General features: G+C 49.1%; 1 protein-coding gene across 1 annotated transcript; it reads right to left on the reverse strand.

Annotated features, from left to right (window-relative positions):
- Nucleotides 1-12,868: 12,868 nt before the first annotated feature.
- Nucleotides 12,869-16,243, reverse strand: LOC136499582 ((E)-beta-caryophyllene synthase-like). The gene is made up of 4 exons (XM_066495183.1): nucleotides 16,124-16,243; nucleotides 14,493-14,751; nucleotides 13,492-13,629; nucleotides 12,869-12,885 (listed from the first exon to the last, which is right to left on the reverse strand). Exons 1-4 carry the CDS (start codon nucleotides 16,241-16,243, stop codon nucleotides 12,869-12,871), a joined length of 534 nt encoding a protein of 177 aa, XP_066351280.1.
- Between the last annotated feature and the right edge of the window lie 266 nt (nucleotides 16,244-16,509).

Here is a 16,509-nt window from a genome sequence, read left to right on the forward strand (position 1 = left end):
GGAGAAATTTTGTTTATTATTAGAATTTTGAAAAATATAAGTTGACTAAGAAAACTACGTGTAATTAAGATATACAATCTTTTCAATTTTTCCTTCTAACATTTTTGTTAGATTTAAGTGTATTATTTATTTCATATATGCCATATATTTTTTTGTAATTTCATGGTCATTTTTAAAATATTTTTTGAGAAAGATTATTTTTTATTAGATTTGAAGAATATAAGTTGACTATGAAAAACAGGTGTAAGATATACAATCTTTTCAATTTTTTACTTTCTAAAATTTTCATGCAATTTAAATGTATTATTAATTTATGGTATATATTTGTTTGTAATTTAAATGTCATTTTTTACATCACATGCAACTAAAATGCGAAGTCATTCAATAAATATGGAAGAAAAATTTTAAATATTGATCAAATATTATTTAAAATTTAGTAAATTTTCAGAAGAAGAATAGAGTCATTCGAAATTTGAATGGATGAGATATGAATTTTGGAATGGTTTGGCTTCACTTGGTTGTTCGTTTAATTCGTAACTGCAAAAGCGAATTGTGCAAATCGGTCATGGGCTTTGTTTGCACGTAACGGGCTCATGGGCTACTGGTGTTTGGCTTGTTGGGCGGAGGCCAGGGAATGGAGGGAAAGGAGTTGGGCCATGTAATCATCAAATGCCCTGTTCGCTTGGCTGATAAGACATGGCTGAACGTACTGTTGGCTAATTTGTTGGGAGAGAAAAATATTGTTCGTTGGCTAAAAAAGTATGACTTATAAACCAAGCGAACATAGCGACACTCACTCTGGCTCTACAGTGTTGCTACAGTTCAGGATCTGGAGCCGGAAAAGCTGTACCAAAGTGGTCTAAATCGAACATGCATGTCCCAATTTTATGGATGAAAATGGAGCAGAAGATGAGAAGAGAGCGCAGAGGAGTGGCAACTGGGGATGTGGTCAACCAGCAGGCCAAGTGGAAGGCAGGTTCGTCCATGCATGCTTGTCTGGCACCGAGACCGACACTACTACACAAACTTTACTGGAGACGGACATTTTCGGTTTTCCGCGGCGGGCAAAGCCGTCCGCCGCAGCCTAGAGGCCACGGTAAATCGTGGCTTAACCGCGGCGGGCGGCCTTGCCCGCCGCGGTTAATCGATTTACCACGGCGGGCGGTGTAATGTGCCTGTCGCGGTAAATATACTTTTACCACGGCGGGCACGTTAGGATGCCCGCTGCGGTTAATCATTAAAAAAAAACAAAAAAAAAAAAAAATAGGAGCCCGCCGGTGAGCCCATTCTCGAGCCCACTGGCGAGCCCACCGGCGACGGATCCGGGCTTCCCACGGCCGCAACCACCTCGCCAGTCGCTCGCAGGGGACCACGCCGACGCCTCCTCGCGGATCCCGCCGCGCCGTGGTGGAGGGTAAATAGATTTACCGTGGCGGACGTCTTAAGATGTCCGCCGCGGAAAATAGGGTATTTTTCGTGGCGGACATCTTAAGACGTCCGCCACGGTAAATCGATTTACCGTGGCGGGCAAAAAAACTCGCCGTGGTAAATAAAAAATGCCCACCTAGGTAAACCGTGGCATTTACCGTGACGGGTAAAAATAGGTGCCCGCCTCGGTGGCCTCCGGGGGGTGTCGCGCAAAATCATTTGTGTAGTAGTGCGAGCCAGTGGTGACACCAGCTGCGTGCTACTGCTACCTGCATGCATTGGCCTTGGCCGCTTGGCGGGCGTCGCTGTCACCCTCCTCGATCGCTAAAAGTCTACTCGAGATAAGACGAGGCATTCTATGCGTATGGATGATGACTCGTGAGCTGTTGTTGTTGTTGCTGGGGATTATGGAATTGTAGTGTCGTCCACACCACAGTGGCTGTCCACTTCAGGGCGACCCCGGTGTCGGGACAAGGGATAGAATACCAGCCAATTCATGAACTTGCGTACTCAGCGCACGATGCCTTGCATTATTGGCTAAGGTTCATACTACCTAGTACGTATATTTTATTGTGTTGTGCACAAGCATAATACATAACCTTGCAAATATTTTTTACTTGGTTAAATAATCAATCTCGAGGTGCAAGCGCACGCAATACGGTCGTGGTTGAACCGTGCCCTAGGAAGAGGTTATAGCGAGAATCGGATTACAAAAACAATCAATCTCGAGCACATGTGCAACGTTGTACTATGATGTTCGCTTGAACTTACCGGCTATGGTACCGTGTTTTTCTCTCACCACAAATCAGCAAACAGTAATTTTCAGCCTGACTTTTTAGCGAAACGAACGAGACAATGACATAGTGACAAGGAGCCTCCGGCGAGGATGGGTTACCTTGCCTAGCAACAGATGGTGCCCGCCGGCGGGATCCCCGTCCGGCCGTCCCTCCGAGTACATAGCGACAAGGCGACACATTTCTGTTTCTGCCCCGCGCCGAGGTTGGCTTCTTGTCGTGTGCCGGAGTACCGGACCAGGAAGGGGAGGCCCGCCGGATGGCCGTAGCGCCACCTAGACGGCCGTTTCTCTGTTCGGCTTGTTTATAAGCCGCCTGTCCAGCACGAACACCGCATGCTTGCATGCATCCCCCATTGGCCTATTGGTGTGCCCATCATCCGTTCTTATGCTGTGCTTCCATTCAATTCCATGCATGCTTAAAAACATCCCAATCACCCATCACTACCCAACACTATACACACACACACACACATACACAGCTTCCTACTGATGGCAATGGCTTTGTTGCCCGTTGTGAGCTATAGCTAGCACACCCGCCCATGTGACGTGAACAATGTGAATTTTTTATGGGGTACAACTTGGATGCACACAACACACACCCTATAATCACACCACACGCACACACATGCGTGCGCGTCCATACACAGGAAACAAGAGATTGGGAGGCGTACCACCGAACGGGCACGCGTGCGTGTCGGGTATCGATAGTAGGGAAACCCAAAGCAAGGAAGTTAGCACCCACGCTAACTTCCCCGGATGGCTCAAGACGTATTAAAAGATCTCGCTCGACCCCAAAGCTATGGGCTCCGTCTCGCCCGACCTCAAGGCTACGGGCTCCGTCTCACCCGACCTCTTTGGGTGCGGGGCTCCATCTCGCCCGACCCCAAGGACACGGTCTCCGTCTCGCCCGACCTCAAGGCTGCGGGCTCCGTCTCGCCCGACGCCAAGGACACGGTTTCCGTCTCGCCCGACCTCGAGGCCGCGGACTCCGTCTCGCCCGACCCCTTGGGTGTGGGCTCCACCTCTCCTGACCCCAAGGATGCGGTTTCCATCTCGCCCGACCTAGAGGCCGCGGGCTCCGTCTCGCACAAGGTCGCGAGCTCCGCCTCGCCCGACCTCGAGGACGCGGGTTTTGTTTCGTCCGACGCGGACTCATACCACAGCCAACCACTCTAGGTCTAAGCGTATGGGCCTGGGTCAAAACTCTGATGCTAGGAAAGAGGCTGGCACGCCTCGATGTAACCCGTGGCCATGATGGGCCATACCTGGGGATTCACATCAAGAACAGTATCGGATGTGACGGTGTTGTTCTGCCTGACCCTCGTACGAACGCTGACAGGTGCGTCAGTTCACTACGACGTCCGCCGGGACAGAGTGGAACGCCATGATCGACAGATGACGCCTGCGCATGGCGCCAGTGATGAACAGGGGCACAACATGGAGCCATCCCTATTGCCATCCACAGGATCAGCGGGACCCACATGAAGGAGAAGAAGGACCCGGCAACCCTGGAAGCCTTCTTCTCTCTCGTTCTTCTACTTTTTCTCCTCTGTAACCCATGTTTTCCCTTCGCCTATAAAAGGGGAAGCATGGCGACCTATGCTGGGGGCCAAAACAGACACAAGAGCACGACATGAGCACACAGCTAAGCGGCAAGCGAGCTCTCAACACCCATTCACTCCTTGCACCAGAGACTTGGGATCATCTCCCTTTCCCGCCTGTTTGTAACCCCTACTGCAAACCAAGTGCCGGTAACACGAGCAGCAGCGAACTGAACGTAGGGACGTTTCGCCTGAACCAGTATATACCCTTGTGTCCTCCGAGCACACCATCCGACCCAGACGCGCAAATACAAATTTACTCATCGGTGGTCCAAAAACATCGACATACCGACAGTTGGCGCGCCAGGTAGGGGCTTTTTGCGCGTCTTGATGTCCACATCAGGCCTCGGATGGCTAGCACGGCGTCAGCAGGGTCCCGGGCCCGCACATGCGCTTCGAGAACCTGTACTTCATTGTTACGACGGAGGAAGAATTGGTGCAGGTTCCCGCCACTGTCCAACCTCTCCACTCCCCCAGCCTCGACGTGATCACCAAGGCACTTGAGGAGCTGCAGCTGCATGCACTAGAGGCCGCGCGCCCCTGGGAGCGACTAGCTCCTCGGCTTCGATTACGGGAGGGTAGAGCACTAGCTCGGTGCCTTTCTAGGACCTCGACCGTCCCGGGAGGGCCTGCGTCGCCTCACCTTCTCATTCACCAATGTCATGATGTAGCTTGTCGGAGGAGAACCGCTCTCCCTAGAATACCTCAACCGGAGCACTCTGATAGCGCTCTCGTTCGGTCTACGCAACGCCACAGAGACCTTTGGCTACCTTGTGGTGCAACGCACGCCGCCATCCCCTATGAATGACGAGTTCATGGGGATGACCAAATACATCGTGAAATCTTTCCATGACCTTCTCACGGAAGAATCAGAGTCGCCCTCTGACTCTGACTCCAGCAGGGGGAGCCATCACCCCTCACAAGAATGTTTCATGGCAGGTACCCCCAAGGGATACATCGAAAGCATCCACGGGGGTGGGGCTACCCCAACAGACGAACTCGACAATGAGGTCGAGGGGGATGCAGGGGCCCCACCTCGCCTACGGGTAGAGTAGCTGAGGACGCGACACCAAGAGCTCGAAGAACCACGACTTCAGCTCGAGCAGAAACGCGTGGAGCTCGAGCGAGAGATCGAGTGTCACGGAGAGGGTGGGCGTGCACGCGTCGTGGCCCGTGACATGAACAGGAGGATCAATGAGGACGATGAAGCCCTCCCACACTTCACCCGGGCAAGCCAGAACATCGCTGCGATGGTGGCCTTGCTTCGGGGGCTTCCAGAGCCCACGACACCAGAGGATCATCGGGCCTATTGCGAGATTCGCACACTACTCGAGCATCCAGTGGTGCAGAAGGCCAAAAGCTCACTGTCCCAACGACGCAAGCTCGATGCCAGCCAGCGCGTGCCCTTAGAGGAACCCAACAGGGACGTGTAAGTCCACCAGGCACAGCGAGGCGACAGGCCGCGCGCCATGGTCCCGATGCATGAGTGTCTCGGCCTCCACCGTGACACGCGCAACACCCTAGATGCCCATAGGAGTGCCCGCAGCGATGAGAGGGAGGAGGCTAGCCATGACTACCACCCCTCATCATGGCGGAAGCTATGACAGCGGTGAGGACCGAAACCCGAGCCCCGACTTGCCGGGACCTTAGGCCTTTGGCTGACACATCCTCAATGCCGTCTTCCCATTGCGGTATCGACCGCCGACCAACATCTCGAAATACTCCAGGGAAACAAAACCCAGACTATGGCTCAAGGATTATTGGCTTGCTTGCCAAGCCAATGGAGCGGATATTGACAATTTCATTATCCGTAACCTTGCATTGTTCCTGGCCGATTTGGCGCAAACGTGGTTGGAACACCTTTTGCCCAACCGAATCCAAAGTTGGGCGGACCTAAAAGAGATCTTCGTGGGAAACTTCCAGGGCACATACGCACGTCCTGGGAAACCCATGGGATCTCAAAAATTGCTGACAGAAGTCCGGGGAAACTCTTCATGGGTAAATCCGGCGCTTCTCCCGGCAGTGCAACGAGCTGCCCAACGTCGCTGACGCCGACGTCATTGGAGCTTTCCTGTCCAGGACCACCTGTGAGTCCCTGGTTCACAAGCTAGGATGTAAGGGCCTGTGAACCACCAAGGAGCTTCTTGGCATCGCCACCAGCCACGCCTCGCGTGAGGAGGTGGTTGGGGTGATTTTCGACCATCCCAAGGGCAAGGCGAAGCGGGACGAGGATGCCGACAAAGGCTCGCTCGTGGCCACTGTCGATCGCAAGGGGGGTCAGAAGCCTACCGAGGGTACCCCGAACCACTTCGAGAAGCTGCTTGAAGGGCCTTGCCCGAACCATGCTTTCTTCGTCAAGCACCTATACAAGCACTATGTCTTGATGAAGCGATTCTTGTCTAAAGGCTCCAACAAGGGGGAGCATAGGAAGGAATCCAAGCCAACTGTAGATGACGCTGAGGGGAAGGACGATGGATTTCTAGCACTGGATGGTTGCCTCATGATCTTCGGAGGGTCGATGGCCTATGACTCCAAGCGTCGCTAGAAGCTTGCGCACCGCGAGGTCTATACGGCTGAGCCGGCCGCACCTTCTTTTCTCTGATGGTCGGAGTCCGTCATAACCTTTGATCGGACTGACCACCCGGAAAGCGTCCCACACTCGGGAAGATACCCACTCGTGGCCGATCCAATCATCGACATGAAGTGGCTCACTAAGGTGTAGATGGATGGAGGCAGTGGCCTCAACATCATATACGCTGAAATTCTCGATGCCATGGGCATCGACAGATTGCACATCCGGTCGACCAGGGCACCTTTCCACGGCATCATGCCTGGAAAGTAGGCAGTACCACTTGGGCAGATCGATCTGCCAATCACCTTAAAAAATCCAACCAATTATAGGATGGATACCCTTACCTTTGAGGTGGTCGTGTTCCACGGGACCTACCATGCCATCCTAGGATGTCCAAACTATACGAAGTTCATGGTCGTCCCCAACTACACCTATCTAAAGTTGAAGATGTTGGGTCCATGCGGGGTCATCACCATCAGCACCTCCTTCCAGCACACTTACGAGTGCGAGGTCAAGTGCTGCGAACACGCCGCGGCAATTGTCGCCTCCAAAGAGCTTGTGGCCATCAGGGAGGAGGTTGTCGAAGAAGCGCCCGACCCCAAGTGGTCGGCTAGGTCTTTTGAGCCTGTAGAGGGCACCAAGGAGGTCCTCATAGACCCGAGCGGCTTCGAGGGCAATTTGGTGTGCATCAGCACCATGCTTTCCTCCGAATAGGAAAGCGCGCTCGCCGACTTCCTCCACACCAACAGAGACATCTTTGCGTGGAGACCCTCGGACATGCCGGCCATTCTGAGAGAAGTCGCCGAGCATGCCTTGAAGATTAGGCCAGGCTCCAAGCCGATGAAGCAGCGCCTGTGTTGCTTCGACGAGGAGAAACGCAGGGCCATCGGCGAGGAGATTGCGAAACTTTTGGTGGCCAAGTTCATCAAGGAAGTATACCACCCCGAGTGGTTAGCCAATCCTATTCTTGTACGAAAAAAGAGTGGGAAATGGAGATTATGTGTTGACTACATGGGTTTTAACAAAGCATGTCCAAAGGATCTGTTTCCTTTTCCACACATACACCAATTAGTCAACTCGACCCCGGTGTGCGAAACCCTTTGCTTCCTTGATGCATACTTCGGGTACCATCAAATCACAATGAAAGAGTCTGACCAGCTCATGACATCTTTCATCACCCCATTCAGATAATTCTGCTACATCACAATGTTGTTCGGCCTGAAGAATGCAGGGGCTACATACCAACGCTTCATGCTCAAGTGTTTCGGTGACCTCATTGGGCAAACCGTTGAGGCCTATGTAGATGACATCATGGTCAAGTCCAAACGAGCTGACCAGGTCATAGCCAACCTAGAGCAGACCTTCGTGAAACTCCGAGCAAATGACATCAAACTCAACCCCAAGAAATGTGTTTTCGGGGTCCCAAGGGGTATGCTGCTAGGCTTTATCGTCTCTGAGCGTGGCATCGAAGCCAACCCGGAGAAGATCTCGGCCATCATGAGGATGGGCCCGATTCAGAACATAAAGGGGGTACAATGAGTTATAGGGTGGCTCACCATGCTCAGCCACTTTATCTCGCGCCTTGGTGAACGAGGATCCCCCTCTATTGGCTTCTAAAGAAGGTCGTCCGTTTTGAATGGATGCACAAGGCCCAGGAGGCACTTGACAAGGTCATGCAGCTCTTGACAAAGGCCCCAATCCTAGTCACTTTGATAGATGGGGAACCGCTTCTGCTCTACATTACTGCCACCATGCAAGTGGTCAATGCTGCCCTGGTGGTAGAGCAAGAAGTAGAGGGACACGCCCTCAAAGTGCAGTGTCCCATATACTTCATTAGCGAGGTCTTGTCCGATTCCAAGACTCGCTACCCCCAAATCCAGAAACTCATGTACACCATCCTTATCGCCAAGAGGAAGTTGCATCACTACTTTGAGTCATATTCGGTGATAGTCATGATGTCCTTCCCTCTCGACGAGGTCATCCAAAACCGGGATGCCACAGGTAGAATCGTGAAGTGGGCACTCGAGCTGATGGGTCAAGGCATTTCATATGCCCCTCGAATGCCATCAAGTCCCAAGTGATGCCTGATTTTGTTGCAGACTAGACCAAGATCCAAATGCCACCGGCAGTCGTCGACCAAGAGTACTGGATGATGTACTTCGATGGATCACTGATGAAGAAAGGCGCCGGTGCGGGGCTGGTCTTTATTTCGCCCCTCGGGGTATGCATGAGGTACATGGTTCACATCCATTTCCCCTCCTCCAACAATGTGGCCGAGTATGAGGCACTCATCAATGGCCTATGCATCGCCATCGAGTTGGGAATCCGATGGCTTGACGTTCGGGGCGACTCCTAGCTGGTCATCGACCAAGTCATGAAGGAATCAAGCTGCCACAACGCCAAGATGGCTGCGTATTGCCGAAAAGTCCATAAGCTGGAGGACAAGTTCGACGGTCTCAAGCTCAATCACATCTCAAGGTGTCTCAATGAGGCGGCTGACGCGCTGGTGAAAACGGTGTCCGGCCAAGAGCTGGTGCCGATGGGCATCTTTGCCAGCGATCAGTACAAGCCCTCGGTCTGCTACGAGGAGCTAGAATAGACCGGTGATGGGCCACTTGCCCTGGGCTCGAGGACTAACTAGCCGGTGGCTCCATCCGACCCTGAAGTCATGGAGCTTGACAAGGATCCTGTGATAGAGACCGACCCTCTAGACGACTGGATGGCGCCTTACCTTGACTACCTCCTCTGTGAGGCATTGTTGATGGACAAAATAGAGGCTCAACGGCTCATGCGTCATGCCAAGTCCTTTGTCATTATTGAGGGTGAGCTCTACAGGTGAAGCCACACTGGGATCCTATAGCGCTGCATCCCCATCGAACGAGGGAAGCAGTTGTTGAGTGATATCCATGGTGGGGTCTGCGAGTACCATGCTGCACCTAGGACCCTAGTCAGAAACGTGTTTCGACATGGCTTCTACTGGCCGACCACTGTAGCCGATGCTGGACAGATTGTGCGCACCTATGACGGGGACCCATACTACGCTCAACAGACCCACCTGCCGGCCCAAGCATTCCATACGATCCCCATCACGTGGCCATTCACGTTCTAGGGGCTTGATCTAGTCGGACCTCTCAAGAGGGCGCTCGGGGGCTATATGCACTTGCTTATCGCCATAGACAAGTTTACAAAGTGGATAGAGGCTCGATCGATCTCCGTGATCAAGTCCGAGCAAGCCATGCTATTCTTCCTTGATATCATCCATCGCTTTGGAGTCCCAAACTCCATTATCACGGACAACGGCACGCTTTCTCTTATCGATTTCTCTATCGACTCCTCGATCTTTAGTGACACCTGACCCCAGCAAAGGCAAGGGGCTTAGGACCATCGATGGTGAAGTCTTCGTCAACACCCAGAACATTAAACAGCTACATTGCTTTTACCCTTAATTTACACACGCTTTCTCTTATTGGTTTCGCTATCGACTCCTCGATCTTTAGTGACACCCGACCCCAGCAATGGCAAGGGGTCAGGCCTCACTCGGGGGCTGATAAGAGTATATCTACTCAGCAAACATTTTCTGTGCCTGACCCTTTCTCATGTTAAGATCTAAAAGCAAGGGTTGTGGAAAGAGTGCTGAGTAAAACTGGTCGGACTGCAAGAAATCTATGCCCCAGCGGCTACGACATTTTTGTTCACCTGTGTGATCAGAGTTTTTTCACCCGCACCCCGAGCTTTACAGCCTTAACTACGGAAAGAGTTGAAACACATTAACCTTCTTATAAAAAAGATGAGAAGAGCTAAAAATCTGTTTGGCTATAACAAAATTTAAGAACTTGTCCACTTATTACAAGTTCGCCGCCTGGCTTATCTACCTAACTAATTTCTTGGGGGATGATCTCATCCTCTATCTCGGCAGGTAAGTCCTGTGCCAGAGGGGCCACCTCCTTCTCGATGTCGTCTAGCTCGGCATCGGTGCAGACAGGCGCGAGAACAGTCATAGGTAAGGAGGGATATGGAGCTGAAAACGCTCCTACGGTCCATTCAGGATCAGGAGTTCGAAGGCAGGCCCACCGACGGGTTCACGGTCGCTCTAGGACACCCTTAGAGCAAGGGGTGGAAAGAGATGGGCCCACTAGCAGCTAGTACCCGGGTGCACGAGTGCCACGAGCATCCCAGCCCATGTTCGAGTCTTGGTCGGGTCCCAGTCCATGGTTTTTCCTTGAAGAAAGGAAACAAGTCCTTGGGACTGGCCGAATGGACCCAAGAAATATATGGATTGGCCACCAAGAGTCTGGAGTCGGTCACCAGCTGACCCATGCTGGACCCCCATGAACGGGAAGCCAGGGCCCCACTTGGACTAGCCCGTTAATAGCTCATCGAGCACCATGTTTCCTCCATCGAGGAAAAACGTGGCACGACTCAGTCCGTCCATTTTATCGAAAAAACGCTTGAGGAATGATGATCACAAAGACGAGCCGACCCTCGACCGAAACCCTAATACGCGTGGTGTTTCGAAGTTGGACTCGCAAGGAGACCGAACGTGCGGTCATAGTACAACGGTGGACCGATCGGATCCTAGGGACCGGAATCAAGAACAATCTTTTCGTCCTCTCGAATCCTACAGTGACATGCCCCCTAGAAGACTGATCGCGATAAAAAGGGAATCACTTTCCTACTAGGACACGCCGCGGGCTACAAAAAGTAGGCCGAGGCCCTCAGAGTCCTCCCATCCGGAAAAGCCTCCGAAGGAGTACTCTACTCCTCTGTGGGCTCGGGGGCTAATATCGGGTATCGATAGTAGGGATACCCAAAGCAAGGAAGTTAGCGCCCATGCTGACTTCCCTGGATAGCTCAAGATGTATTAAAAGGTCCCGCCCGACCCCAAGGCCGCGGGCTCCGTCTCGCCCGACCTCAAGGCCGTGAACTCCGTCTCGCCTGACCCCTTTAGGTGCGGGGCTCCATCTCGCCTGACCCCAACGATGTAGTCTTTGTCTCACCCGACCTCAAGGCCACGGGCTCAGTCTTGCCCGACCCCAAGGACACGGTTTGCGTCTCGCCCAACCTCGGGCTCTGTTTCGCCCAACCTCAAGGCCACGGGCTCCGTCTCGCCCGACCCCTTGGGCGCTCTATCTCGCCCAAGGTCGCGGGCTCCGTCTCGCCCGACCTCGAGGACGCGGGTTCCGTCTCACCCGACGGGGACACATACCACCGCCAACCACTCCAAGTCCAAGCGTATGGGCTTAGGTCAAAACTCTGACGCCAAGGAAGAGGCTGGCATGCCTCGATGTAACCCATGGCCATGACAGGCCATACCTAGGGATTCACATCAAGAACAGTGTCGGACGTGCCAGTGCTGTTCTACCTAACCATCGTATGAACGCTGACAGGCGCATCAGTTCACCACGACGTCCGCTGGGACGGAGTGGAACGCTATGACCGGCAGATGACGCCTGCACATTGCGCTAGTGATGAACAGGGCCGTGACATGGAGCCATCCCTATTGACATCCACAGGATCAGCGGTACCCGCATGAAGGAGAAGAAGGACCCGGCAACCCTGGCCCGCGCTTTCCCTTCTCTTATAAAAAGGGAAGCAGGGCGCCCTACACTGGGAAAAAACACAAGAGCACGACACGAGCACACGGCTGAGCGGCAAGTGAGCTCTCATCACCCGTTCACTCATTGTTCCAGAGACTTGGGATCTTCTTCATTTCTCGCCTGTTTGTAACCCCTACTGTAAACCAAGTGCCGGTAACACGAGCAGCAACAAACTGGATGTAGTGATGTTTTACTCAAATCAGTATAAACCCTTGTGTCCTCCGAGCACACCATCCGAGTTAGACGCGCAAATACAAATTTACTCATCGGTGGTCCGAAAACACCGATAGTGCGTGTACCCAAAATTTTCTGAAAAATTCCATAAAAATATGCGCACACCATGGTTTAAACTCTGGTGGGTAGCGTCCTACTGGACTATCGTACCACTAGACCACATGCCCATTTGTAACAATGTGAGTTGTTGACACCCACAGATCACATGGGCTCGTTTGGCTAATCGTGTATCGTATACACGTGGTTTCTAATCCACACGTGGATTTGGTCAAACCTGCCCACCACCCGATCCATGCATGGAACCTGGGAGAAATTTCACACGTCTCACACGTCTGGACTCTGGAATCTGCGTTAGTCGTGCATTTGGAAGGACGTGTGAGATCAGCAGGAATTTTACGTCTGATGACTCCGTGCCTCAAGCAAATATTACTCTCGGTGAATGCCAAAATTATAAACTAAAAAGTACTTCCATATATCTGCTACAAAGTAAACATCACATAAAACTTACTTAACTCTTAACTGTCTTTGTACACAAACTAAAAAACAGAAAAATCAATACAATGAACATGCTTGTTGCCACGGGCTATCTAAAAATGTTGAACTGCCATACATCACAAACTCACATGTCCTTTTCTTATTTTCAACTAATATCTGGTCCTGCAGAACAAACAACCCAAATAAACATCTAATAGAAAGACCAGGAGCAATCAAAGGAACATTTTGTACTACTCTTTTTATAGAAGTCAAAGGGTGAAGAATGACCAGAATTGCTAAACAGGACACCATCTCTGTCTCGTCCCCACACGCCAAATGAGCCAGCTATACAGAAACATCACTCAACCTCTCTGTCAACTTCAGATCACCTGCAAATTTCTCACGACGGACGCTGCGACCTATTACAATTTACAACTCCGTGCGTATTAAGCGCGGAACACACGGACAGTGACCAGGATGACGCCAGCAATCAGCATCCCGAAGAGCGTAATGGAGCCATCGCTAGAGAGGTGGCAGCAAGTCCCAGCCCTCCAAGTCCGCCGCCGCATATTATTTGAGAATGTATGAAGCAGCAAGTCATCAGCAAAATGTTGAAGTCTAACTTTGAAAACTCTAGGAGCATATTATTGTGTGTAGTATTTTTCTCGTATATTGAGATATATTGCCTCGCTTGTAATCTTTTGAGTCTTCTAAAAAGAGGTGTTTCCAATGCATATTTCACTTCTTTCATTTGTGGTTCGAGATCATCTACAATATACTGAAGCTGACTCTTGGTGAAAATAAGAATATTGTCAAGCACTTCTTCCCCTTTCACTCTAAGATGTGCCGCTTCATACATTCTCAATAAACATTTTGCATCATCTGTTACAATATTTCCTTTGTCATCTCTGAACTTCAAAAATACATCTGTGACATTAAAAACACATGAGACATCAATTATATTGTTTTCCAGAAGTATGGACTATGAAACAATTGTAAGAGATGGCAGTGACAGAATAATAGTATAAAGTCCATTGTTTAGTCTTCAACTTGAACGGTAGTTCGATTTTCAACTTTGAAGGATGAAACTGGGTACTGGATGCTCTCCAACTACCGAAATCGAGCAAATTTGGTCCTCTCTTGTTTCAAAGGTGGATTTCTATTTTTTGAAAATAAAAAAAATACTTGCTTAACCTCTAAAAATTAGTAAGTAGTTTATATCTTAAATCATAGAAATGTGAAAGTTGTACAAATTTTTTTTCTAAAGATGTCATCTATATGCTATGCTCTTTTCATGGTTATTTGAATCTTATTCGTTCATCTTCTTCAAGTTTCAGTACAAGGAATAAAATAGTAGAAAAAATAAGTAAGTTCAAAATAAAGCTAAATAGACCTCCCCCACAGTTTTGCCTCAAAATAAATCTAAATAGATCATTAACTAATAGATAACATTTTAAAAAATAAACTGATACTTACATATTTACCTAATCTAAAATAAATTAGTTAAGATGATTCTTTAGTGATTAAACTAGATTTTGATTATTTTAAGAAAAAATAGAAACCCTCTTTGAAACTAACAGTTGGAGGCTATCTTGTGTCCTCTTTATAAGCAGATACTACATTTAACACTTGAGCATATGTATCGCCACACTATTTGAAGTAATAAAAACCTCTTTGTTGCTTCAGTGGAAGGTGTGTATACCATAAAAATCCTTCTGAAGTCATATGAAGTTCCATCTAAGTAATATACGACAATTAAATAGCAAAATATAATATGTCTGGAATCTTACCTGAAGAAATATGATATCCATGCTTCCTAAGCAAATAGAAAAGATATGAGGTTGTAAGAAGATCAAGATCTTGATCCCTAGCTTCGAAGAAATTGCACATTAATTTATCAATCTCCTTGGTATAGTGATAATCCAATCCAAGCCGTTCTAGTGTATCAATACAGTCTAACTTATCAGATAAATCAAAAGAATCAGCATCCAGTAGCATTTTCTTCACCTCCTCCTTCATTATTTTGACCTTATCCTTCATCATCAAATACTGCAAGAAAGATATTTCTAATGTTATAGTTAATCTCTCTGTAGTGTAAATGTCAGTGTGCAAACGAATCCTTTCATATGCACAACACAATGAGCCAGATTCTACGTGAAGAGACACCTAGATGTTGATGGAGGTCAGCAGCTCAACCAGGCTGGGTGTATGCATTTTCTCTTTGTTTCGTTGCTACCTGCTTAGACTCACATATTGATGTGAGACGGTGTTTGGTTGGTCACATGAGAACATGTTACATGAGATAAAAATTGATCATCATCAAGGATAATCTGGCCAAAAGAAATTGGAATGGTAGTAAGGTTTGCAGCTTTTGCAGTAGCCTGGAAACCATAGAACATTTATTCTTTGATTGTATTGTTGCTAAGGCTCTATGGCGTATGGTTCACTGGGTTTTTGGTTTGAGACCACTGAGGAACATAGCCCATATGTTTGGAGGTTGGTCTAAATTGGGTCAACAAAAACACAATCTCTTATTATTGACAGGTGCAGCGGCCCTTTGTTGGGTTATTTGGCTCACAAGGAATGATTTGGTGTTTAATAAATGTCAACCAAAAACATTTTTGCAAGTACTCTTCAGGGCGACAATACTGGCTCTGATTTTGGGCTCCATTGCAATGGCTGGATGAACACAGGGTGCTTATCCAAGATGTGTGCAGAAATTTAGAGTCAAAAGCCATGTTTATTTTTGCTTCAAATGGTTGGAACTTTAGTAGTCGCCTTGGGAACTAGTTGGCACCTCTGTGAGTTTCATTTGGAGTGAGTGTGTAATAAGCTTGGTCTGATGCTTCTCTTTTGTAAACTGAAGCCGGAACATATGGTTCCGTTATCTAAAAACAATCAAGGTGCCTATTATCATGTGCAACTATATCCTCTTATATAGAGGGAGATGTTTATTTATCATGTTGTTCCTTAATATGTTTTTAGAAAAACATTGGACCATTTTGTATATGCTCATCAGCACCAATATAACATTAACTGGTGAAGCTAGTGTCCAGTGATTCGAGTCTGAGGCAAACGTCCAAAATCTCTCTCTCTCTATATACACGTATCCTGTGAACCAGGCTGAGGAAGAATTTTCTTGCATGGGCGGAACTAGCTCAGAAAGGCAGTATAGGCAACAAATCACCATGAACTTGTATCCTATTGGTGGGTTTGGTTTGTTGGGATATATTCAATCAATCAATCACACCCTTGATAATAATCGATCCCTACACATCGACTAGTTACATATATAGCCTAGAATTTTAGCAGTCATGCAAAATAAAACAAAGTGTTGGCGGTCTTGGCACCTTTTCCTGCAGCGATGTGATGAGAGCCAAATGACATGTTTAATTAGTTTTGTAGCATATGGAGCATGTACCTGTGATGGAGTGCATGGGATGTGGTGGAGGAAGAAGTCACCCCATGGGCTCGGGGTGTATGTCTGTGGCTTGCGCTGCTGCACCTGTGAGACCAGAGGGACGGGTCCGCTGGTGGCCATCTCTGGGTGGCTGCTGGGGCCGTTAGATCAATGCGAAGCAGGAGAGGCTTTAGAGAGCTGCTGGCTCTGTGGGTAGTTGCTTGGAGAAGATTGCCTAGATCACTGGCTCTATATAGACTCACGAAGCGGTTGCACGACACTACACATCATCATCAGTAACCTATTACCTATGTGCGCTATGTAATGTTGTTTATGATCTCCCATGCCGCCGGCGGCTAGCTAGTATCGTTAAGAGTTTTAATTTTGTGATTACTAGATTGATGTCC

This window comes from Miscanthus floridulus, chromosome 13, assembly GCF_019320115.1.
Source record: "Miscanthus floridulus cultivar M001 chromosome 13, ASM1932011v1, whole genome shotgun sequence".
NCBI classification, from domain to species: Eukaryota; Viridiplantae; Streptophyta; class Magnoliopsida; order Poales; family Poaceae; genus Miscanthus; species Miscanthus floridulus.

Coding starts and splice junctions, on each gene's coding strand:
- LOC136499582 (XM_066495183.1), bottom strand. CDS start 16,243: ATGGCCACCAGCGGACCCGTCCCTCTGGTCTCACAGGTGCAGCAGCGC. Junction 14,752..16,123: donor TCCCATGCACTCCATCACAG/GTACATGCTCCA, acceptor TCTTTCTTGCAG/TATTTGATGATGAAGGATAA. Junction 13,630..14,492: donor TGGATATCATATTTCTTCAG/GTAAGATTCCAG, acceptor TTAATGTCACAG/ATGTATTTTTGAAGTTCAGA.